Source organism: Aquarana catesbeiana, linkage group LG09 (genome assembly GCF_042186555.1).
Source record: "Aquarana catesbeiana isolate 2022-GZ linkage group LG09, ASM4218655v1, whole genome shotgun sequence".
NCBI lineage: Eukaryota > Metazoa > Chordata > Amphibia > Anura > Ranidae > Aquarana > Aquarana catesbeiana.
In genome coordinates, this window is record NC_133332.1 from 305,605,969 (window position 1) to 305,632,261 (window position 26,293).

General features: G+C 43.1%; 2 protein-coding genes across 2 annotated transcripts in view; both read right to left on the bottom strand.

The window, feature by feature from the left end:
* The window catches only part of LOC141107310 (HEPACAM family member 2-like), a 133,229-nt gene that overhangs the window by 77,840 nt on the left and 29,096 nt on the right, over positions 1–26,293 (bottom strand). The window lies entirely within an intron of this gene.
* LOC141109032 (olfactory receptor 1M1-like) lies at positions 10,885–11,826 on the bottom strand. The gene has a single exon (XM_073600987.1). The coding sequence runs from the start codon at positions 11,824–11,826 to the stop codon at positions 10,885–10,887; it is 942 nt and encodes a 313-aa protein (XP_073457088.1).

Genomic DNA, 26,293 nt, shown 5'->3' on the forward strand with positions numbered 1-26,293 from the left:
TTTCACAAAAACAGTTTTTTTGGTGGTATTTGATCAACACTGGGTTTTTTACTATGTAAACCAAAGACATTTTGTAATTTCTGTTATAAAACATATCCAAAAAAAAAAAATCAAAAAATCTAATTTCTTCATAAATTGAGGCCAGAATATATTCTGCTACATGTCTGGTAAGAAAATAAATCCAAATAAATGTATATTAATTGGTCTGTGTACAAGTTATATAACTATACAATACAATACAAACTATGGTATACTGTATATACTGGAATTTACCCAGCTATATACACTGTACTCCAGTGGTGGTGATCAGGTGCTAACAGACACTATCTGGGAGGGTCACTAACTGACATTGATGTCGCTAGTGACACTAATACAGTGATAATACTGTACACTGACACTGTACTAATGACATGGCTGGGAAGGACTCCATTCCAGCACAATATGACAGACTTACCTAAAAAATGGATCCTTCCAGTGGTGTCCTGTCACCGCTGATAGGGAATCCATCTTCAACCTGTTTTCCTTCCGGGTTTGTAGGCTCCAGCTGTTTGAATGTCCAAGCCGTAATGATGTCACTCCTAAACATGCACGCAGGCAGGAGTCACAACCATGGCATGGCTGTCTCAATGGACGGAATGTGATCCATTGAGAGCACAGTAAGCATTCACCTGTGACATCACTGGTTGCTACACATGTAAATATCTCCTAAACAGTGCGTGTTTAGAAGATATTTAATGTACTTTCAGGTAAGCCTTTTTATAAGCTTACCTGTAGGTACAAAACAACAATGGGAGTTTACTCCCACTTTAAGTTATATATTCAAATGAAAGTTTTTATGCCCACAGCTTTAATCAAATAAAAATAAAATAAAATGCTTACTACTTACTGTATAATAATTTATACAATATAATAGATCTGTTCCAGTCCACTGAGCCAGTGGCGTAGCGTGGGTTGCCAGCACCCAGGGCAAGGCAAATAATTTGCGCCCCCTAACCTGCGGACTTTTAGCTCTCCCTGAGTCCCTTCAAATACAGTAGTACTGACCTACCTGATTCCTATACTGACCATTACACACTACACTGACCACTATACTATACTGTCCACTACACTGAGAACTACACTGACCACTATACTGTCCACTACACTGACCACCATACTATACTGTCCACTACACTATACTGTCCACTACACTATACTGACCACCATACTACACTACACTGACCACTATACTACACTGTCCACTACAATGACCACCATACTACACTACACTGTCCACTACAATGACCACCATACTGTTCACTATACTACACTGTCCACTACACTGACCACCATACTTCACTAACTGACCCACCATACTACACTAACTGATCCACCATACTACACTAACCAACCACATACTACACTAACTGACCACCATACTACACTAACTGACCACATACTACACTAACTGACCACATACTACACTAACTGACCACCATACTACACTAACTGACCGCCATACTACACTAACTGACCGCCATACTACACTAACTGAACACCATACTACACTATCCGACCACATACTACACTAACTGACCACCATACTACACTAACTGACACCATACTACACTAACTGACTACCATACTACACTAACTGACCGCCATACTACACTAACTGACCGCCATACTACACTAACTGACCACCATACTACACTGACTGACCGCCATACTACACTGACTGACCGCCATACTACACTAACTGACCCACCATACTACACTAACTGACCGCCATACTACACTAACTGACCACCATACTACACTAACTACCCACCATACTACACTAACTGACCACATACTACACTAAATGACCCACCATACTACACTAACTGACCGCCATACTACACTAACTGATGCCATACAACACTAACTGACGCCATACTACACTAACTGACCGCCATACTACACTAACTGACCGCCATACTACACTAACTGACCCACCATACTACACTAACTGACCCACCATACTACACTAACTGACCACCATACTACTCTAACTGACTAACCAAACTACACTAACTGACCGTCATACTACACTAATTGACCCACCATACTACACTAACTGACCGCCATACTATACTAACTGACCCACCATACTACTCTAACTGACCCACCATACTACACTAACTGACCACCATACTACACTAACTGATCACCATACTACACTAACTGACCCGCCATACTACACTAACTGACCGCCATACTACACTAACTGACCCTCCATACTACACTAACTGACCACCATACTACACTAACTGACCACATACTACACTAACTGACCACATACTACAGTAACTGACCCACCATACTACACTAACTACCCACCATACTACACTAACTGACCACCATACTACACTAGCTGACCAACATACTACACTAACTGTCCACATACTACACTAACTGACTTTCTCTCTCTCTCTCTCCCCTCCTCCCCGGGGCCAGTAACACGACTCTCAAGAGGGAGTCTCACTTACCTTTGTGTCTGGCTGGCCTGCATCAGTCCGGAGGAGGAGGAGAAGGAGAAGACAGCGGCAGCTCGGCGGCTCACATTGCTTCTCTCCCCCGCGCTGTAGCTGCCATATTCAGTGTCCGGCGCAGTGCACCGTGATTGGGCGTTATGGGGGTCATGTGCGGAGGTGGGACTTCAGGAGTGATCGAGGACAGGCCAGCTCTACACCTCACATGACCCCCATACGCCCAATCACAGGGCACCGGACACTGAACATGGCGGCCGGAGCCCGGGGACACAGGAATTTAATATTAGGAGGAGGCAGCCAGTGACACATACTGGCGCCCCTCTAAATGTCGCGCCCGGGGCCACGGCACCCCCTGCACCCCCCACGCTACGCCACTGCACTGAGCATTAGTACAACTCCAGCTGGTGTGAAGGGAAAAAAATGACCTGATTACCTCATACACACACACACACACAGTGGATTGGTGAATCCTTCACGCTGAGTAATTGTATTCTGACAACTGAGACTTCCCCCACTGTCAGAACACACTGATCAGGGCTGCCAGATTTAGCCTGCGACACTGATTGATGGGGAAAAACCAAACAGGATGGTTGTACAGAGGTCGATCCATGTATGATTCAGCAGAGACTGGCTGAATTTCAGTCCATGTATGGTATATGGTTTGCTTCAGTCACTTTTGTAATTAAAAAGCTCATCTGTGTTTTTTAGCTGTACAGCCCTCATCTGAGTCATAAAGAAACAACAGACACTAAATCCCATGTATAAACTTCCTTACTGCAACTTTTAGTTATGATATGTTTGATTTTAAATAGAGAAATATGAAGAACATCTTCCTGCCACCTTGTTGTACTGCCTGTGGGTGGAAATGAGCGTTCCTATATACATATTTTACTATCATTACAGCTGTGTTTTGTTTTCTATTTGGTTGATTATTTGTAAGGATTGTTAACTGATGTATGTAAATATTATTGTATAGTATTAGTATAAGCAATTGCGTACAATATTGTTTTTCCTCTTTTGTTTTCTGTTGCAGATATGAATGCATCCACTAATCTGGCAGGGTTTTAAGTTTGTATATCATCCATTCTGTTTTTGGGTCTTTGCTGTGTTTTTTTTTACATTTTCACTATAGAAGTCTTGTCCTGATTGGCTTGAGTGGTCCGGATGACTGCCCATTGGCCAATGTCCCTGTACTGACGCCCGAGGGTGCCCATCTGGATGCCCTATCCCGCCAAAATCTGGGTGATGGAGACCGTGGGTCTGCAGGCCCCTGTGTGCATGTGCACCCACATTTGGCTCGTGTTTGCAGATCTGTCTGTCTGGGGTGGCCCCTTGGCATTTCTGTCTTCCTTTTTTGATCATTCCTAGGGCTGGGGAGACTTCCCCGGGCATGGCCCTGCCCTATGGGCAGACCTGACCATGGGCGTTGACCCCACATGCTGGTTTGATCTGCGGATTGGCAGTTTTTGCTGTGGAGGTTTATCTGGGACGGCCCCATTGCATCCGCATAATGCCGTGATGTCATACGCTGCAGCAGGATAGGGAGGGGTATATAAGGACCAACATGGCGGTAGCCATTTTGTGGTAGTCCAAGGGAGCCTGACACCAGTGATAAAGTGAGAGCAGGTATGCAACATTTTACCATGATCTGTTACCTTGTGGATGAGATTTAGTCATTTCAAGATGCTTGGGGCGTTGGCCCCACTGACCTGGTGCTTTATGCTTTTCATAGCTTGGGGCGGCTTACCCCTTTCTCTGTTAGGGGTGTTTGTTTGCCTTTCCCCATTCCTTCCATCTCAGCCCTTTTCATCTATAGATGGGATCAGCTGTGGAACCTTAAGAGATCAGGTGGGTTTCATTGTACACAGGTATTTCCCTAGCTATGATGACACTATTATGTAAGGCAAGCGTGATTACACATGCTTAAACTTTTTTTTTTGTACTTGGCAGTCTTTTCAGCCCCATGTGGTATTTATTTAAATGTCTGGTGCCATCTAGTGTTTAATTAGGCTCCCTGCGTCCCTTATACTGGTGATATTGAAGTAAGTTGATTTGGTAAGGAATAACTCAGGATTATATAGTTAAAAGTAAAGGTGATAAACCAATTGACCACAAGTTTTTTTTATTTATTTTTTTAATCTTCAGGCTCTACTTTTCCTGTATATTACTTGCAAAAGTATTCACCCCCTTGGCATTTTTCGTGTTTTGTTGCCTCACAACCTGAAATTAACATGGTTTGTTTGAGGATTTGCATCGTTTAATTTACAAAACATGCCCACAACTTTGAAGATGTTTTTTTTTTACTGTGAAGCAAACAACAAATAGGACAAAATAACAAAAAAAGGCAATGTGCACAACTATTCACCCCTCTAAAGTCAATACTTTGTAGAGCCACCTTTTGCGGCTATCACAGCTCCAAGTTGCTTTGGATAAGTCTCTATGAGCTTGCCACATCTTACCACTGGGGTTTTTGCCCATTCCTCTTTGCAAAACTGCTCCAGCTCCTTCAAGTTGGATGGTTTGCACTTGTGAACAGCAATCTTTAAGTCTGACCACAGATTTTCTATTGGATTGAGGTCTGGGCTTTGACTAGGTCATTCCAACATTCCAAGTGTAGCTTTAGCAGTGTGTTTGGGGTCATTGTCCTGCTGGAAGGTGAACCTCCGTCCTAGCCTCAAATCACACACACAGTGGTACAAGTTTTGCTCAAGAATATCCCTGTATTTAGCACCATCCATCTTTCCCTCCCTCAACTCTGACCAGTTTCCCAGTCCCAACTGCTGAAAAACATCCCCACAGCATGATGCTGCCACCACCATGTTTCACTGTGGGGATGGTGTTCTTTGGGTGATGTGATGTGTTGGGTTTGCGCCAGACATAGTGTTTTCTTTGATGGCCAAAAAGTTCAATTTTAGTCTCATCATACCAGAGCCCCTTCCTCCATACATTTTGGGAGTCCCTCACAAGCCTTTTCGCAAACTCAAAATGTGCCATATTGTTTTTTGCTGAAAGTAATGGCTTTCTTCTGGCCACTCTGCCATAAAGCCCAACTCTGTGGAGCATACGGCTTATTGACGTCCTATGTACAGATACTCCAGTCTCTGCTGTGGAACTCTGCAGCTCCTCCAGGGTTACCTTAGGTCTCTGTGCTGCCTCTCTGATTAATGCCCTCCTTGCCTGGTCCGTGAGTTTTGATGTGTGGCCGTCTCTTGGCAGGTTTTCTGTTGTGCCACGTTCTTTCCATTTGGTTATGATAGATTTGATGGTGCTCCTAGGGATCATCAAAGATTTGGATACAGCCAGGTCCATAAATATTGGGACATCGACACAATTCTAATCTTTTTGGCTCTATACACCACCACAGTGGATTTGAAATGAAACAAACAAGATGTGCTTTAACTGCAGACTTTCAGCTTTAATTTGTGGGTATTTACATCCAAATCAGGTGAATGGTGTAGGAATTACAACAGTTTGTATATGTGCCTCCCACTTTTTAAGGGACCAAAAGTAATGGGTCAGATTAACAATCATCCATCAAACTTTCACTTTTTAATACTTGGTTGCAAATCCTTTGCAGTCAATTACAGCCTGAAGTCTGGAACACATAGACATCACCAGACGCTGGGTTTCATCCCTGGTGATGCTCTGCCAGGCCTCTACTGCAACTGTCTTCAGTTCGAGCCCTTGCACACTGGGGCGGGGGCGGCGTCGGCGGTAAAACGCCGCTATTAATAGCGGCGTTTTACCGTCGGTATGCGGCCGCTAGCGGGGCAGTTTTACCCCCCGCTAGCGGCCGAGAAAGGGTTAAAAACCACCGCAAAGCGCCTCTGCAGAGGCGCATTGCCGGCGGTATAGCCGCGCCGTCCCATTGATTTCAATGGGCAGGAGCGGTAAAGGAGCGGTATACACACCGCTCCTTCACCGCTCCGAAGATGCTGCTAGCAGGACTTTTATTACCGTCCTGCCAGCGCATCGCTCCAGTGTGAAAGCCCTCGGGGCTTTCACACAGGAATGCAAGGAGCGGCACTTTCGGGGCGGTTTGCAGGCGCTATTATTAGCACAATAGCGCCTGCAAACCGCCCCAGTGTGCGAGGGCTCTTCCTGCTTGTTCTTGGGGCATTTTCCCTTCAGTTTTGTCTTCAGCAAATGAAATGCATGCTCAGTCGGATTCAGGTCAGGTGATTGACTTGGCCATTGCATAACATTCCACTTCTTTACCTTAAAAAACTCTTTGGTTGCTTTCGCAGTATGCATCAGGTCATTGTCCATCTGCACTGTGAAGCGCCGTCCAATGAGTTCTGAAGCATTTTGCTGAATATGAGCAGATAATATTGCCTGAAACACTTCAGAATTCATCCTGCTGCTTTTGTCAGCAGTCACAACATCAATAAATACAAGAGAACCTGTTCCATTAGCAGCCATACATGCCTACGCCATGACACTACCACCACCATGCTTCACTGATGAGGTGGTATGCTTTGGATCATGAGCAGTTCCTTTCCTTCTCCATCCTCTTCTCTTCCCATCACTCTGGTACAAGTTGATTTTGGTCTCATCTGTCCATAGGATTTTGTTCCAGAACTGTGAAGGCTTTTTTAGATGATGTTTGGCAAACTCTAATCTGGCCTTCCTGTTTTTGAGACTCACCAATGGTTTACATCTTGTGGTGAACCCTCTGTATTCACTCTGGTGAAATCTTCTCTTGATTGTTGACTTTGACACACATACACCTACCTCCTGGAGAGTGTTCTTGATCTGGCCAACTGTTGTGAAGGTTGTTTTCTTCACCAGGGAAAGAATTCTTCGGTCATCCACCACAGTTGTTTTCCGTGGTCTTCCGGGTCTTTTGGTGTTGCTGAGCTCACCGGTGCATTCTTTCTTTTTAAGGATGTTCCAAACAGTTGATTTGGCCACACCTAATGTTTTTGCTATCTCTCTGAAGGGTTTGTTTTGTTTTTTCAGCCTAAAGATGGCTTGCTTCACTGATAGTGACAGCTCTTTGGATCTCATATTGAGAGTTGACAGCAACAGATTCCAAATGCAAATAGAACACTTGAAATTAACTCTAGACCTTTTATCTGCTCTTTGTAATTGGGATAATGAGGGAATAACACACACCTGGCCGTGGAACAGCGGAACAGCCAATTGTCCCATTACTTTTGGTCCCTTAAAAAGTGGGAGGCACATATACAAACTGTTGTAATTCCTACACCATTCACCTGATTTGGATGTAAATACCCTTAAATTTAAAGCTTAAAGTCTGCAGTTAAAGCACATCTTGTTTATTTCATTTCAAATCCATTGTGATGGTGTATAGAGCCAAAAAGATTAGAATTGTGTCGATGTCCCAATATTTATGGACCTGACTGTATTTTTTTATAACCTAACCCTGACTTGTATTTCTCAACAACATTGTCCCTTACTTGTTTGGAGAGTTCCTTGGTCTTCATGGCAGTGTTTGGTTAGTGGTGCCTCATGCTTAGGTGTTGCAGCCTCTGGGGCCTTTCAAAAAGGTGTGTATATGTAATGACAGATCATGTGACACTTAGATTGCACACAGGTGGACATCATTTCACAAATAATTTGACTTCTGAAGGTAATTGGTTGCACCAAAGCTTTTTATGGGCTTCATAACAAAGGGGTGAATACATACGCACATGCCAATTACTAGTTTTGTAGTTCTGAAAAATAGTTTTATGCATATATTTTTCTAATTTTACTTCATGAACTTAGACTATTGTGTTCTGATCCATCACATATAATTCAGATTAAAAAAACATTGAACTAAAGGCTGTAATGTAACAAAATAGCTAAAAAGCCAAGGGGTGAATACTTTTGCAAGGCACTGTGTATATATATATATATATATATATATATATATATATATATATATATATATATAGTTGTTACTAGAAATACCTCCAGATGAATGTTGCATCAAAGTCCCGCTGCAGAGGCCCCTGAGGATGATGCAGCAATTGGCATTTGTTTTTGTGTCAGAGACCTGAAGACAAGATCTGCGATGATGAGGAGACCCTCCAGCTATTACCCAGCCAACCAGGAATTGAGTCCTAGTTATCTGGCAATAATCATCTCTTCTGACCTGGTATTAGTAGCATGGACAGGACATGTGGCTGAGACATTCTCTCTCTTTTTCTCTCTCTCACTCACTCTCTCTCTCTCTCTCTCTCTCTCTCTCCACTTCCTCCTTCCAGGATTTGGCTAGAAAGTGAAAAAGTTAGAACCTTTTTGAGGTTCCTTTGAGCTGCATGTGGCTTTATTAGGAAATCCTAATAAACCGAGACACCGAGAATGAAGAAAGATAATCTTGGTATTGTCCTTTTCTCCATTGATATACCTCCTCAATACCTCCTCATGCCAAAGCTAAAAAGAAAATATTTTTTTGGATATACAGTAGCTGAGTTCTAACCACTTCCCAGCTGAAATAAAGTATATATATATATATATATATATATTAAGGTTGCACCAATACCGATACTAGCATCAGTATCGGTGCAGATACCGAGCATTTGCGCGAGAACTTGTACTCATGCAAATGTTCCACTGCCTAATCCGATGCCTGTGTCCTCAGCTAGCAGGGAGCCCCGGGCAGCCTCACAGATGATCAGTGGGGGCAGTTATAGGCACAAATCTCACTGTGTGGCTTTCAATAAAGCAGCTGATAGATGCCTCTCCTCCTCTCTCTCCGGTGGCTGTCAGCGGCATTATTGAAAGCCACACAGGGAGATCGGTGCTTGTAACTTCCCCCACCGATCGTCCCGACTGTCCCCTGTGTCCTCCTCCGGTTCCCTGGGTCCTACTCTGGTCTCCCTCTGTTCTCATCCGGTCCCCCCCTCATCCTGGATGTGTCAGGATGGAGAGTGGCGGAAGGAGCTAGTAAATCTGTCGTTTACAGATCTTTCAATGAGACAAATCAATGACAATTTGTCAGTGATCATTGACTGTCCATTCATAACGGTCACTGAGCATTGAAAACTGTGTTTACGATATTTCAGTTTATGAATGAACAGGAGCCTCTGTCTCTTATCTATTCATCTTCGGTGCAGCTGAGGCTGCAGAGAAGAGGACTGGGGAATCTGTGTCTTCAGTCCCTTTCCTGGTCTCAAAGGGGAGATGTCAGGGGACAGTTTAGACCCCTGATATCTCACCAAAGCCCCCCAACAGGGCTGATAAAAAAAAATATATAAAAAAATAAACAATTGTAATAGATAAATATTTAAAAGGTTAAATTGTAAAAATAAAAAATAAAATAAGCAAACATTGACATTTTTTACAAATAAATATGATGCTGCCACCACTATGTTTCACGGTGGGGATGATGTGTTCAGGGTGATGTGCAGTGTTAGTTTACCGCCACACATAGTGCTTTGCTTTTAGACCAAAAAGTACAATTTTGGTCTCATCTGACCAGAGCACCTTCTTCCACATGTTTGCTGTGCCCCTAACATGGTTTCTCACAAACTGCAAACAGGACTTCTTATGGCTTTCTTTTAAAAATGGCTTTCTTCTTGTCACTCTTCCATAAAGGCCAGATTTGTAGAGTGTACAGCTAATAGTTGTCCTGTGGACAGATTCTCCCACCTGAGCTGTGGATCTCTGCAGCTCCTCCAGAGTTACCTGCTTCTCCGATTAATGCTCTTCTTGCCTGGCCTGTCAGTTTAGGTGGGCGGCCATGTCTTGTTAGGTTTGCAGTTGTGCTATACTCTTTCCATTTTCATATGATGGATTGAACAGTGCTCCGTGAGATGTTCAAACCTTGAGGTATTTTTTATAACCTAACCCTGCTTTAAACTTCTCCACAACTTTATCCCTGACTCTATTTACTAATTAGGTGACTTCTGAAGGCGATTGGTTCCACTAGATTTTAGTTAGGGGTATCAGAGTATAGGGGGCTGAATACAAAAGCACGCCACACTTTTCACATATTTATTTGTAAAAAAATTTAAAAACCATTTATCATTTTCCTTCCACTTGACAATTATGTGCCACTTTGTGTTGGTCTATCACATAAAATCCCAATAAAATACATGTACGTTTTTGGTTATAACATGACAAAATGTGGAAAATTTCAAGGGGTATGAATAGTTTTTCAAGGCACTGTATATTAAATGTATATTATATTATATATATTATATATTATATATTATTGTCATTCTGAATAAAAGGAGAAAAACATTTTGGACACACACACACACACACATTTGCGGTGGCAGGTGGCATCTAAATTTGTGACTTTTGTAACTAAAAGTGGTGGAGCAATGTGTTAAAGTGATTGTAATGACAAAAATTGATTTCAATGGTTTTGCGCAGAGCGGACCTGAACCTCCTCTTCTTGGGTGGTTCTTTAGAATCACTTTGAGAAAAGCACTTTGTTCTGAAATAGTAGCTGTGCTGCTTTCTTGATCTCATGGTTTCTCATGCTATAAAGCATTGGGTTAATTAAAGGGGTTATGGTTGTATATAGAAAAGATTTCATTTTATTTTCATAGGGTGAGCTCCCCCCTACTGGAAACATATAGATGGTGATTATAGGTCCAAAATAGGTACACACAGCCGCAAGATGGGAACTGCTCGTTGAGAAGGCTTTCCGTCTATTGTCATTTGACTTGATCTTGATGATAGCATTTACTATACATATATAGGATATAACAACAAAAACAAAGGGTATAAAAGATAAAAAAACTGTCATTAAAAAGTCTTCGAATTTCACTTTGGAAGTGTCTGTGGAGGCAATTTCCAAAATGGGAACAACATCACAGAAGAAATGGTCTAGGACTTTGGAACCACAAAAACCCATCTGGATTACTGAAACTGTTTCACTTATAAGCAGGATGATGGGGATGGCCCAAGGCCAAAATGCCAAGTGGAAACAGAGTTTCTGGTTCATAGTAGAGGAATATTGGAGAGGGTGACAAATGGCTAGGTATCTGTCAAAAGCCATGGCTGTAAGAACCAAAGATTGTATATATGTTGCAGCGCAATGAAAGTAGAACTGTAGGAAGCAGCTCGTTTTGGAGATGACTGTCCCACCTAACCAAGTCACCTCTAACAATTTTGGCATGATGTTAGAAGTTAAAAGAAGGTCTGCCAGTGCTAGGTTCCGGAGGAAGATGTACATGGGGACATGAAGGTGGGGGCAAGATGACACAAGTGTGATAATCAAACAGTTCTCAGTCACCATCAAAAGATAAAAAACAAGGAAAAGGAAAAACAACAGAACTTTAAGATCGTGGAACTCATGAAATCCAAGCAAGAGGAACTCCGAAAACTCAGTTTCATTGGCATTACACATCCTTTCAGATTTCTTGTTTCTTATCTTAAAGAACCACAAAGAAAATAAATACTTCAGGTTTTAAATACATTTGTTTGTCCTTTAGACACAGACAGTTTATCACAATCAATCTTGCTTGTCCACAGGGGCAATACTGGCTGTAAAAGACTCAGACCATCTAGCCTAAAATGTCATGCCCCTGTCACACGTGCTTTCTGATCAGGTCCACCTGTCGGACCTACTCGGATACTCCATTCACCTCTATGGAGCAGCGGATGGAAGGACGCTTAAGGTCGGTTCTGTCTCCTGTCTTCTTTTTTGTTTGCTATCTTTCTTGTTCTGAGACTCTTTCCTCTTTCCTGCTGCACTCCCTTAAAAGAGAAGTATGGGTTTAATTAAAAAAAAAATTATACTCACCTAATCGCTCAGCTCTCGGTCTTCAGCCTGCAGAGAGCTGAGGACTGTCAGTCGCCAACTCTCTGCTCTGCCCCTCCATCGCTCACTAAAGCCCTGGACTGTGGAAGGGGCGGGAGTGGCTGTCTCAGTCTCCCAGCTGCTCGCTGAGAGGCTGATCAAGCTTCCATTCCAGGCATCTGGGTGGATCCAGACTGTAAAATCAGCATCAATCTAGAGCCCGGATCAGCTGAGTAATGTCAGCCGACAGCTGAAAATGAGTCAGGGTAGTGTAGAGTGTAGAGTGAACTGCACTTCTGTGATCCATAGGAGATATAGGGCCAAAAGAGCTTTGGCCACACTTCTCCTTTAAGCTGCTCATACATGGATCGAAACTTGGCTGGTTCACCGATCGACTTCTGTACAACCATCCTGTTGGATTTTTCCCACTCAATTGGTGCTATGGGCTATAGACTAATGTAAAGCTACCTTAGAACTACCTTAGACACTTCTTGGATGTAAAAGAGGTTTTATTTCTTTGACAGTCCTTTTCATATTTCGGAATGGAAAGAGGGAAAGGGCCAGGGCACCCTTCAGTAGTTGCAATTTCAAATGGCAGACTCTGAGACTTCAACAGGAGGACGGCCATACAGGGAAAGGCCCTAGCAAGGTGCCACTTCTGCACGTGCAGGATTGCTGTCTCCTATGGCAACAGAACTTAAACAGTTCCTAACTCAACATAACAATTTTCTCAGCTGTACTACAACTTCTCCTGGTATTTCTTCAGTCCCTTGAGCTCCTGGTCTTTCACTGGACCCTCTGATTCACTGACTCTGAATCCCGTGAGCTACTTAAGGCTTTTGCGGTGGTATCCCCCTCAAGCGTCAACCACGCTTCCCTGCTGGGTCCCTGGGTTGGCACTTCAGGTAACTTCAAGCTTTACCCCTGCTGACTGGCTCAGTCCCTAGCTTGGCCTACAAGGCTGCTCTGCTGTGTCACCTGCGCTGGTTGGGTCCCTGACTTGATCACCGCCTGTAGTTTCCTGATTCCCCACTGTGCCCGTTCGGCGAGAATACTGCTCCGGGACTTGCTTCAGTTACTCACTGTGGTCCCTGGTAAAGATGGTTGGTCCCCAATGCCGAGTACACACGATCGGAAATTCAGCCAGCAAAAGGCCGATGAGAGCTTTTGGTCGGAAAATGCGATCATGTGTATGCTCCATCAGACTTTTGCTGGTCAAATTTCTGCCAGCAAAAGATTGAGAGCATGTTCTCAATTTTCCCAACGGAAAAAGTTTCTATTGGAAATTCGGTTTGTGTGTATGCAAAAAACCACGCATGCTCAGAATCTAGCCGCTCAGTCAGGTAAACAACCGTTCGTAATGGAGATGGCACATTCGTCACACTACAAATTTTTAAATCTTTCAATGCAGCGCATTCTCTTCTTCTTTATAATGCTAGAAGAATGAAGTTGTTTTGCTGCTCCTATCCACACAGAGTTCTCACAAACGTATTTCTTTATTATTTCTCATGATCTCCTAACTAATCTTTTTTGTTTTAAAGCCAGATCTCCATAATAATGTTTTTGTTTTTTTTAATAGTAATTTTTTTTTCAATCAAGATCTCCTGTTGTATTTTTTTTTTGTTTTTATTATTTTATAGTCATCTCCATATTTTTATTTTTTTTGTATGTCACGTTTCCACAACACCATTATTATCTTGTATTTGTAAACCTCAAGTAGGTTGCTTGGTGTCCCTTGTTAATTTGACATTGTATTTTTGAAATGCACCTGCCTACTCACCAAAATACTGTCCTATTTGAAGAAAAACACATCGGCAAGTATTTTCATAATAAAAAAATCTCCATTTATTCTGGCTCATAATACCAAAATAAAGAGGGAAGGCAACGCTGGAGAAACAGCTAGAATTTGCAAAGCCTTTGGCCCCCAGGGCAGACATCAACTCTGTGGATAAAAAAATTGGTAGCTTGAGAAGTCCATATAGAAGGGAGCATAATCTGGTCCAGGACTCCCAGAAATCACGGACAGCAGCAGATGACATGTATGTCCCCAGGCTGTGGTACTACATCCCCTGAAGAAGTTACATGAGGTGACGCAATGCATAGAGAGTAACCGAACCGCACGAGAACCGGAAGTGACGCACAGAGGCACCTGTAAAGTCGCACAATTTACAGACTTGCTGTTTTTATGTTACACTGTTGTAAGTACCCACTTGGCTTTAAATAAATGTATTAGCTTATTCAGTATTACACTATGGGAGATTCTTCTTTATCCTTTGCATATATTTGCTGGAAATGAACACATCCTAAGCCACCATCCACCATACCACGGTTTAAGAGGGATATCCATTACAACACCCTGCAAAGATCTCCAGCCACACCCATCTCCATTGCTGTTTACCATTTCCACGGAGGTAAGAGGCCAGTACACACTGTGTGTTATACACGAAGAGTGATACACAGGCGGCTGTTTTGAAGAGCACATTGGAGCACTATTTGCACTTTCATTTATCATAGACTTTATCATTTTCAATAAGTGAACTTTCGCATCTGCATTGCGGTAACTGTGTGATATTGGGAATTGTCAGCACACAGTCACAATTTTTAGCACAAGCATTGTTTTATTGGTATTATACATCATTATTTTACATATTTTGTGGTTACACTGGAATTAGGGCATTAATTTCTAGGATCATTACTGCATTTACACAGCGCTTAGCGCAAGCACTCTGATTGTTTTATTTAGCACTGCTGATTGTTGCTTTCAGCGATTTTACATAGCAGTATCATGCATTTTTGCACAGTTGCAACATTAAATGACTATGTACACTAAACATAGGGCTATTGGTTTGTTCAGCACTGTTCATTGTTGTTTTCAGCGATTTTTACACAGCACCATTATGCGTTTTTGCAAAGTCACAACATAAGCACTCTAGTATTCATCTACACTGAACATAGGGCAACTGTTGCTTCAGTTATTTTGCACAGCATCATTATTTATTTACATAATCGCAATTAGCAATTTTGTACACCATTTATCGCTTATTGTTAAATATTCCATATATATCATTAAACTGCGCTGGATATCATTTACTTTATACCATTTAAGTGCATTTACACACTTTGGATCTAGCTGCAACTTATCTGATTAGCATATACTTAGTGATTTTACATAGCAGCATCATGCGTTTTTGCACAGTTGCAACATAGTCATTCTATGTTTATGTACACTGAACATAGGGCTACTGGCACTTTAATATATACTATGCGTTTACATTAGTATATTAATACCCAGAAACACTATTGCATTTGCACAACACTACGTGCACATACTCAGGTTGGTTTGTTAGCGATTTTTACACAGCATCATTATGCGGTTTTGCACAGTTACAACATAGGCACTTTAGTATTCATCTACATTGAACATAGGGCTACTGTTGCTTCAGTTATTTTGCACAGCATCATTAGCAATTTGCATAGTTGCAATTAGCGATTTTGCACATCATTTATCGCTTATTGTTAATATTTTATATATATCATCAAGCTGCGCTGATCATTATTTACTTTATACTTTTTACTACAACAGCCTGCGTCTTCTGTCAGACCAGACTGAACCCAGGCAATCACCCTCTTCTCTTCGCTGCAGCCTTCCCTCCACGCTGCCCTGCAGCCTTTCCTGCAGGCTGTGGCTCTGAAGGTGGACTTGTGGCAGGAGGAGGAGGAGAACGGGCGAGCGTACATAAGTGGACATCGTCGATCATTTGCCTCCTCAGCCCCTTGTGAATGGCCTAAAAAAAAATATTTTCACAGTTGAGGCGTTGGCCCTCCTCCATTTTCTGCATATTTGCGGCTAGATAGTAGCCATAGGCCTCTCCAGCGTCGAAGGGGGCTTTCAGGGCGTCATTAGGCTCCTTAATGAGGACACGTTCCTCCCCTTCCTGGGCCTTTTGGTTGGAAGGCGGAGGGGAGGCACCTGGGATTGGGTGAGGCTTGGCCCCGCCACCTCTTGGCTGATACTAACCCCCACTTCCTGGCTGACGCTTCCCCCGCCTCCTCCTGTGTGCCACATTCCAGAGCCTCGTCCTGGCTGAGGTCTTCCTGTGTATGAAAAAGGAGTTTGGTTCATCAAAGTTTTTGGTTCATCAATCACACACAATTTTCAGCTCATGACTGTTGCAAATTGAATGTTAATAACTAGAAAAGACTATAATTCTGACCCCAGCATTTTTCATTCTTGTTCCAATCATTTTTGGCCCCTACTGTCTATTGATATGTAAAACACTTTTTGGTAAATCATTCATTTGTTAGCAATAATAGCATCTAGTTAACAACAATCATTTTTCCACAAAAAATATGTTTAACTATACTATACCTGGCTCCATCTGGGCTCCTCAATTTCTTATAGGATGGAAGGCCCAGGTTTGTCCTTGGAAGCCTCAGCTGGGGTTGAGGGAAGGGTGGAAGGAAGGGGGGCCAGAAGAGTCAAAAGTGATTCCCTGGCTTCAATCTGGTCTTCTAGAAAATGCATCCTGCTGTAGTACCACAGATTGGGTACATACACATCTTCTGCTGCTGCTCCTTACCTCATGGACTTATGGACCTTCTGAAGCTCCTTCCTATGCGTGCTTCTCAAGCTACCAATTTTCCTATCCACAAACTCGAGGTCTGCATTGGGGACCCGAGTCTTCACAAATTCCAGCGGTTTCTCCATCGATGCCTTCCTTGCTGGTTTGTTGCAATATAAGGAGTTTTTCACCTCCCACAAATTGCGCATATCCCTGTACAGAGGGGCAAAAAAGTATTTAGTCAGCCACCAATTGTGAAAGTTCTCCCACTTTAAAAGATGTGAGAGGCCTTTAATTGTCTTCATAGATATACCTCAACTATGAGAGACAAAATGTGGAAACAAATCCAGACAATCACACTGTCTGCTTTTTGAAAGAATTTATTTGCAAAATATGGTGGAAAATAAGTATTTGGTCAATATCAAAAGTTCATCTCAATACTCTGTTATATATCCTTTGTTGGCAATGACAGAGGTCAAAGGTTTTCCGTAAGTCTTCACAAGGTTGTCACACACTGTTGCTGGTATGTTGGCCCATTCCTCCATGCAGATCTCCTCTAGAGCAGTGATGTTTTGGGGCTGTTGCTGGGCACCATGGACTTTCAACTCCCTCCAAAGGTTTTCTATGGGGTTGAGATCTGGAGACTGGCTAGGCCACTCCAGGACCTTGAAATGCTTCTTACGAAGCCACTCCTTCGTTGCCCGGGCAGTGTGTTTGGGATCATTGTGATGCTGAAAGACCCAGCCACGTTTCATCTTCAGTGCCCTTGCTGATGGGAGGAGGTTTGCACTCAAAGTCTCACGATACATGGCCCCATTCATTCTTTCATGTACACAGATCAGTCGTCCTGTTCCCTTTGCAGAGAAACAGCCCCAAAGCATGATGTTGTCACCCCCATGCTTCACAGTAGATATGGTGTTCTTTGGTTGCAACTCAGCATTCTCTCTCCTCCAAACACGACGAGTTGTGTTTCTACCAAACAGTTCTACTTTGGGTTCATCTGACCATATGACATTCTCCCAATCCTCTTCTGGATCATCCAAATGCTCTCTAGCAAACCTCAGACGGGCCCGGACATGTACTGGCTTAAGCAGGGGGACACGTCTGGCACTGCAGGATCTGAGTCCCTGGCGGCGTAGTGTGTTACTGATGGTAGCCTTTGTTACGTTGGTCCCATCTCTCTGCAGGTCATTCGCTAGGTCCCCCTGTGTGGTTCTGGTATTTTTGCTCACCGTTCTTGTGATCATTTTGACCCCACTGGGTGAGATCTTGCGTGGAGCCCCAGATCGAGGGAGATTATCAGTGGTCTTGTATGTCTTACATTTTCTAATTATTGCTCCCACAGTTGAGTTCTTTGCACCAAGCTGCTTGCCTATTGCAGATTCAGATTTAGATTAAAGGAGACAACTTACCCTAATATAGTCATTCTGCAGGACCTGAATAATAGCAGAACAGGTCTCTGGGATAATGATCCCCAGAGCCTGGGGGAAGATGCCTGTCGAGAACTTGAGGTCCTGTAAACTTCTCCTAGTCGCCAAGTACTGCAATGTGGCGACTAGCCTCTGCTCAGGAGTGATGGCTTGCTGCATGCAGGTGTCCTGCCTGCTGATATAAGGGGACAGCAAAGCCAACAAACGGTGAAAAATGGGGTCCGTCATCCGGAGATAATTCCTGAAATCATCAGGGTTATTCTCCTGGATCTCCCTCAATAAAGGCATATGAGAGAATTAATTAATAGGTATATGGACGGGGGATTATAGCGGTGCTAGGGTCCAGGGATATTGAAAAGAAAAGTGCAAAAACAAGAAATTTGTACAAAAAAATATAAAAAAAATTTTCTACAAAGTTTATTAATAGTTGTACATAGATGAAAAACACTTAGGACAATTGACATTTAAAATAAGTACAAAAATTGTATATGACCCAAAGTATAGTAGAGTGGGCCTGATGGAGATGGCCGTCAAAAAAAGGGGGGGGCTCGATTTCCTACATGTTTCGCCAAGACATTGGCTTCTTCAGGGAACAAGAGCTCAAGAAATGGGAATAGAGGAGGGGTTCTGTATACGGAGATATGGAAAACATCATATGAGCAAATATATTCGTCAATACAATACTTAGTATATACTTAGCAGAGTTAATATTGTGGCTGGACATTCATGCACCCCAATGGTCCCACCAATTCCGATATTGCAAACGTACCTGCAGCGTCGGCACCAAGGGAGCGGCCGCACGGAGGCGTCACTACAGGGGAGTAAGCAGGCCGCACCGTAAACTATGCCTGCAGAGGGTATACAGTATACCTGGCAATGGAATGCATTGACACCGTGTAAATAATTATTGGATTTTTACATATAAGGATCAATGGATGGTTATATATCAATTGCGTAAAGCTAAATTATGTATATATAGTGTGTCAGATTCTCATTAAGGCAATGTAAACTCACTTTGTTCTTTAAAAACGGTAGAATATAATGGACATAGAGTGCCTGTGGATGGATGCACACACACAGCAGGGCAGTCAATGAAATCAACAGGGTTGGCAATCAAAAAAAGCCTGGATAAAAAAATATAATAAATTGCTTAGAGAGTAGTGCTAATGGTAGTTCTAGACTTTACATGACAAAAGTCATCAAAAGAGTGTAGTTACTTACTCTGATTGACTGCCAAATGAAGGCTTTAAAAATCATGCAGCCGCATGTGTAAGATGTTTAGCTTGAGAATTATTTTTAAATAAAATTTCTTTAAGGTGAGGCAGAAGCTGCAATGCTTCCTAACAAAAGTAAATAAAAAAAGAGGATTTTTTAGAACATCATAGATTCTATTGAACAAAAAACGGGGCTGATAGGGAGATAGAAATTATCTTACCTAATAAGCCATACACTAGGTGATGTTACTCAGAGAGATCTGTGTTTGCAAAAAGGATGGATGATGAGTCCAAAATGCCTCAATGAGTGGTATGCTAAGAAAAAAGTCATGGCAAAATGCCATAGAATCAAGGAATTACCTGAATGTTGTGTGTGGGGTAGAAGCAGGCACGTCCCTCGTCCAACAGAGGAACTGAGGGACTGGCCGGTTGCTGTTATACCCCCCACACCTGATCCAATGCTGATCAGGTGTGCGGACGCAACAAGGGCACAACCGCGCCTGCGCATTGCACGGTGCCGCGGAACTACACGTTCCATCATGCACCGCGAGCGCATGCTCAGAACAAGTGGGCCGTCTGGCGAACGGGAGAGCGAAACGTCACGGGATAAGAATTCCCTAGACGCCGCTTACGCCCATCAGCCGATGGAAACAGAAGGGCCAAGGAGTCCGAGTGCGGCGCGGATGTGCTGGGCAGGCAAAAGTCTGCCCCGGGCGTCCGTACAGGCAAATACAGTGCTGGCAAAGCACCTCCCAGGAGGGAAGTCGGCGCTACGACCACCTAGCCCAGATAGCCGGATTGCCGGAGATGCGAAGCGATCGGGTGACGGGGCACATCGAGCGCACAAAGGGGTGTGCAGAGACACAGGATAGGGGAGCATTAAAGGCTAACCCTCACACGGCGATCCCCAAGGGTCCATGGGGATGCCGGGAATACCTGTGTATCAGCCACAAACTGCATGATATACATAGAGAACAATAGGGTTCTGGTGACGAAACAAAATATCTGAAAAAACAAAAGCAATACTTAAGTGATATAGACTTGCATCAGAGAGACATATGGATCAAAAGGATTATTTTTGTATGAATACAATATCCAACATATCTGTAGACGTAAGAGAAAGTTTTAACAGATTTTTTTAAAAACCAAACAATCAAAAAATAAAAAAATAAATGAAATGTATTGCAGTGAAAAAGAGAGCATTTATAGCAAATCACAGTGACATAATAAAAATTGCCTTAACAGAGCTGTAAACGAAGCCACAAGTGGAGCCATGGCAGGGGGGTGAAAAACGATAAGGAAAAAGAGAAAAGAGAAAAGAAAAAAGAAAAGAGTTAGAGAGAGGGGGAGGAAAAGGAAAGTGAAAAACAAGAGAAAAGGAGGGGAGAAAGAAAGAGAAACAGGTAAAGACTACAAGCAACGCTGACCAAAGAGAGGGCATGGGGGAGAAGAATACAAACTATATTGTAAATATAGTACGTAAAGAGATGGTATTAAAGAAAGGGTTTAAAACTGATGTATTCGTTAAGTCCTGGGAAGTGAGTGGCATTTAATAAATGGATCCATTTTGTTTCAAGTCGTAACAACTTATTATCTATGCTGCCGCCTCTAACATGTAGCGGGACATGTTCTAGTGCAGAAAACAAAATTACATGGGGATCAGAGTTATGATGGGCAATAATGTGCCTATTAATGGCAGTAGTGATGATATTTTTGTATAGCGGTTTAATGTGGTCGCGAATGCGAATCTGGAATGGACGTTTAGTTTTACCAACGTAATATGAACCACATATACATTGGGCCAAATAAACGACACCTACAGTAATACAGGTGACACAATGTCCAATGGTATGGGTATTTCCATTGGGCAGGTTCACCACTTGAGAGTTAGTAACAAATGCACATATGTCACATCTGCCACATTGGTAAGTACCTGTGGCAGTGGGCCTATGTATAGTATCAGTCACATGATGGCTATTGATTAGTCGGTCACGAAGTGAAGGGGATCGACGGTATGTGATGTCAGGGTATGTTTTTATATATTTAGCAATAGTGGGATCTGATGTAAGTAAGGGCCAGAATTGATTGAGTATACCCTTTACTTGAGTGTGTTGATTTGAAAATTGAGTGATAAGTCGTATCGGTTGTTTTGAATCCAATGGTTTATCCGAGAAAACCAGATCTTTTCTGTTGAGTTTCTTAGCCTTGTTGAAGGCTTTCTTCAACAGGGAGTGGCTATAGCCTCTATCCAGAAGTCTATGATACAGTTCCTGTGCTGCCCTGAAGAAGTCTTCCTCTCGGGTGCAGTTACGTTTTATCCTTAGATATTGGCTAAACGGAATACTTCTAAGAAGGGGCTCTGGGTGGGCACTCTGGGCATGCAGTATCGTATTGCCCGAAGAGGGCTTACGATAGAGGGCAGTGTAGATTTGGCCATTGGGTTGCAAACCAATCTGAAGGTCCAAGAAGTGGATCTGTGACTGGCTGCACTCCATGGTGAACCTGAGGTTGAATGTATTAAGGGTAAGATACTGGACAAACGAAACAAGTTCTTCTTTTGTACCTGACCAAAACAGTAATATGTCGTCTATATATCTGTACCAGGATATCACCCTGGACTGATAAGGGTTAGAGTGAGCTGGATCAAATAGTTCCCTCTCCCACCCCCCCAGGTAAAGGTTGGCATAGGCAGGGGCACACTTGGTCCCCATAGCCACACCTTGTACCTGGAGGAAGTGGGAGGAGCCGAACATAAAGTAATTCCGTGTTAGTATAAACCTCAGTAATTCGAGGACAAAGTCCCCATATGTGTCGTATTTGGGGCCTCTTTCCCGGATTAGTTTTCTGATCTCCGAAATTCCTCTATTATGGGGAATGATGTTGTACAAACTCTCCACATCTAGGGCTACCAGCCATGTATTAGTTGGTAAAGTTTGACCATCAAGTATCCGAAGGAGGTGAATAGTGTCCTTAATGTATGAAGGCAAGGCTACTACATGTGGTGCCAAGTATTTGTCGACCAGTGCACTGGCCGATTCAGTGAGACATTGTCGACCGGACACAATTGGGCGGCCCTGGGGATGAACAAGGGATTTGTGTAGTTTAGGAAGGGAGTAGAAAGTAGGAGTTCTAGGTTCTCTAACACTCAAGAACTTCCATGTGTTGGAATCTATAATGCCTTTTTGGTGGGCACCGAATATCAACTGTTGATACTCAGATATATAGTGATCGATGAGTGATTTTGAGATGGGTCTGTACCACTCGCGGTTGTTCAAAATGTCCAGACACATTTGTTCGTAAAAGGGGACGTCCATCACCACCACGTTTCCACCCTTGTCGGCTGGCTTGATGGTCAGTTGGGGATGATTTTGAAGGGATTTGATGGCTTTGGTGAGAGCCGGAGTAAGATTAGAAGGATAAGAAGAGGTTAGATTAAGACCTTCAATGGTGTTAGTGACCTGCTGTACAAAAGCCCAAATATTGAGATTTGTAGCTAGATTAGGGAAATCGGTGGATTTGGGTTTGAAAGAAGCCGGGGGGGGAAGGAGACACCGAGTGGGGCGACCTCAGGATTGTGTGAGTCCAAAAGGTCATCTCCGTCAGTGTCGCCCTCCTCCCAGAGTGACATAAGCTCCTCAAGAGCTTGTATTTCAGCTAGAGTGGGAACTTGTTGAGGAGGATTGGTGTCGTGAAGAGGTACTGAACTCGATGAAGATTTGTCATACATAACTTTGTAGAGCAATTTACGTGCAAAAAGGTGGATGTCTTTGATAAGAGCGAATTTATCAAAGTCATTAGATGGACAGAATGTGAGGCCAAGTCGAAGTACATGGATCTGATCCATGTTGAGTGGAATAGATGATAAATTGATTACATCGGGGGTGGATGATCTGCATGGATCATCAGAGTATGTGTGTGTGAATTGGGAATTGGGCTCGAAAGGGAGTCCTGGCCCTGTCCTAAAAAAATAGGTGCAAGTTTAGGATCCACAGATGATGAATTAGCTGGGAACATGGAGGTGATGGTGGGTTCACTTACCCTCCGAGTGGCAGTGTGCGTTTGGGAGTGCGGGAGTGCCGGTGTGGCTGAGGATGCCTTATTGGTGGATGATTTGGGTATAGCTGACGACTTGGATTGTGCTTCAGTGAAGGGGGTAGATACGTGAGCGGTCTTCAAATGACCTGTGGATGAGTGAGAAAGAGGAGTGGGTCCAAGCGTGCGCTGTAGTGATTCCGAGGACGTAGCCGGTAGGTCACCTTTTCTTCTCTTAGCCAGTTGTTCCTGTGTCAAATCTTGGTATGCAGTGGAGGTACTGGATGAAAAGGAAGCAGATAGAGTATTAGAGGCATGATTATTCGCAGTAGGTATATTAGAAGTGAAAGGCTTATTTCTGGATTTAGTTTCCTTGGCATTGTCCCAATTGTAGGCATAGCCATTTTCATGAGCCGCTAAATCTCTAAGAAACTTGCTTTCTTTATCATTAATTGTTGTAAGTGTGTATTCCTCCAGGTGCGCTCGCAGGGTATTGTCCCGTTTGCTATACCTGGGGGAAGACAAACCTTGGGCATGATCAGTGTACCAACGGTTGATCGCGACATCAAGTTGTGCCAACTCGTTGGTATATTCGTTGCATAACATAGAGAGCATGTTGAGGGAGCATGACAGAAGGTTGCTCTCCCAAGATGCCTTTAGTGTGTCATTAATTTTTTTGATGTTGGGGAATAGTTGTATTCTTAGTCCCCAGGGGATTATCTTATGTTCAGCATACTTTTCAAAGTAACTTTTATGCCAGTAAATTCTGACTTTCTTTTCCAGGAGACGTTGTAGTCTAATAAATGCCCTGTCCAGTTCAGCGTCAGTTATAGTAGAAGCATTTTGAGATGCCTGGATACGCGTCATAAGGTCCTCCCAGGCCTCTCCACAGAAGTCTGCCATGGCTGCAACCAATGGATCCCAGAACAGCACTGAGAATGCACATAAACAGAAAAATATGAGTTTTTCACAACAATTTATCGCAATCAAAACAGAATAGCCAATTAATTATTTGATTAATTTGGGGATGAGGTGCTGTATTTTACGGTACCACCTAGCCAACCTTATATTATATGAGAGAATTGGTCAAGCTGGAGCAACCAATTCTTGGTCTATGAACTCCTCCTCGCCCTGTTCATGGACTGGGCTTGGGTCAAAGTAAGAACCCCAACATCAAGCCCCCGCACAGCACGAACTCTACGACGAGTACGTACCGGCAAGATGGCTTCAAAACGGTCGGCCGGTCAGAACGAACTAAACAGAATGCAGTGAAGAACAGCAAGGCCTGTGAAGAGCGAGCTAAAAATCAGTAACGAGCGGACAAGAACGCACTGAAAAACAGATACGAACTGACTTCACGCACTGAAAAGCAGATACAAACCCACAAGCACAAACTGAACAGCAGTAAAACGATTTGAAAAAGCAGGAGTCTGAAAAGCGCAAATCGTCTCTCACCAAAATTCTACTAACACGAGGTAAACACAAGATTAGCAGAAGGAGACCAAAGGGTGGCACGCTGGCTGTTGAACCCGTCGTACGTGTTGTACGTCACCACGTTCTGGACGGTCGGACTTTGGTGTGACCATATGTACGCAAGACAAGCTTGAGCGGAATTCCGTCCGAAAAAGCATCATAGCTTTTTCCAACGAGAATTCCGATCGTGTGTACAAGGCATTAGTGGCGACAGCTTCCCTTCTACCTCCAACCACGACAGGTTCTCCGGCCGGCAGAACTGTCACTTTTGTATTGACTGCAAGCCGCAGTCCCAGCCCTGCGCTGCCCTCTTACTCCTGTATAGGCCCTCACACAGCTTGGCAGCCTGATGCCTCCGGGTTAGGCACATTTTCCAGCCTAGCAGCCCGGGCAGAGGACACATGTCCACCCAGACGGTGGTCTGCATGGCACACAAGAACCTTGATCACCTGACCTCTGACCTGAATATACCAGCAGGCCAAGGAATTCAACAAAATCCCTGTCCATTGACTGAGATACCCCATATACACGTAACCTGGCCTTGAGTTGTCTTTCTCAATCTAATACCTCCAAATACCCGGCCACCTGGTGGTAGAAGAGGAAAGTACAACCAGGCCAAACTTAGGGAGAAGTCAATGGATCCCTAGTAATTAACTACAGTAGCTACTTCTGACAAGGAATTTGGCAAGGAGCTCCCTGACTAAACCCCAGGGTGCCACATCCTCCCCCTGCCCAAGAAACTACGTCTCAGAGTTTACATAAAAAAAAAAATAATTTCAGCTCCCAAGCCTGAGAGCGGATGTCCTGGCAAAAACTGGGATGGGTAGGGAAACAGGAAAGGGTTAACAGTATAACAAGACAACAAGAATATGTGGTGTACCACATGAATAAACATTATCATCAACATAAAATAGTTAGTCACGTATGACATTTAGATATCAAAAATAATTATTTACATTTCAAGGTGGTGTATGACATTTAGATATCAAAAATAATTATTTACATTTCAAAGTGGTAAGGCAATAGCATTGCTCCCTGACTATCTATCTAATACATACAGCTGTAAAAAATGTACAAATGGTTAGCGTTGTTATATACGGGTAGATCCCTATCTCTCTTTAGCCAAGGAAGATGAACCTAAAAGAGAGAAACAAACAATGCAAAAGCATCCTATTCTATAAAAGCATTGTGTGATATGTACACAGTTATTTAAACTAGTCCTCAGCTGAGGGCAGCATGAAATGTAAGGATATCCTATATACAGTTGTGCTCATAAGTTTACACACCCTGGCAGAACTTATGATTTCTTGGTCATTTTTTAGAGAATATGAATGATAACACAAAAACATTTCTTTCACTCATG

Bases quoted from the DNA above. Each gene is read 5' to 3' on its own strand.
- LOC141109032 (XM_073600987.1), bottom strand. From the start codon at position 11,826: ATGTGTAATGCCAATGAAACTGAGTTTTCGGAGTTCCTCTTGCTTGGA.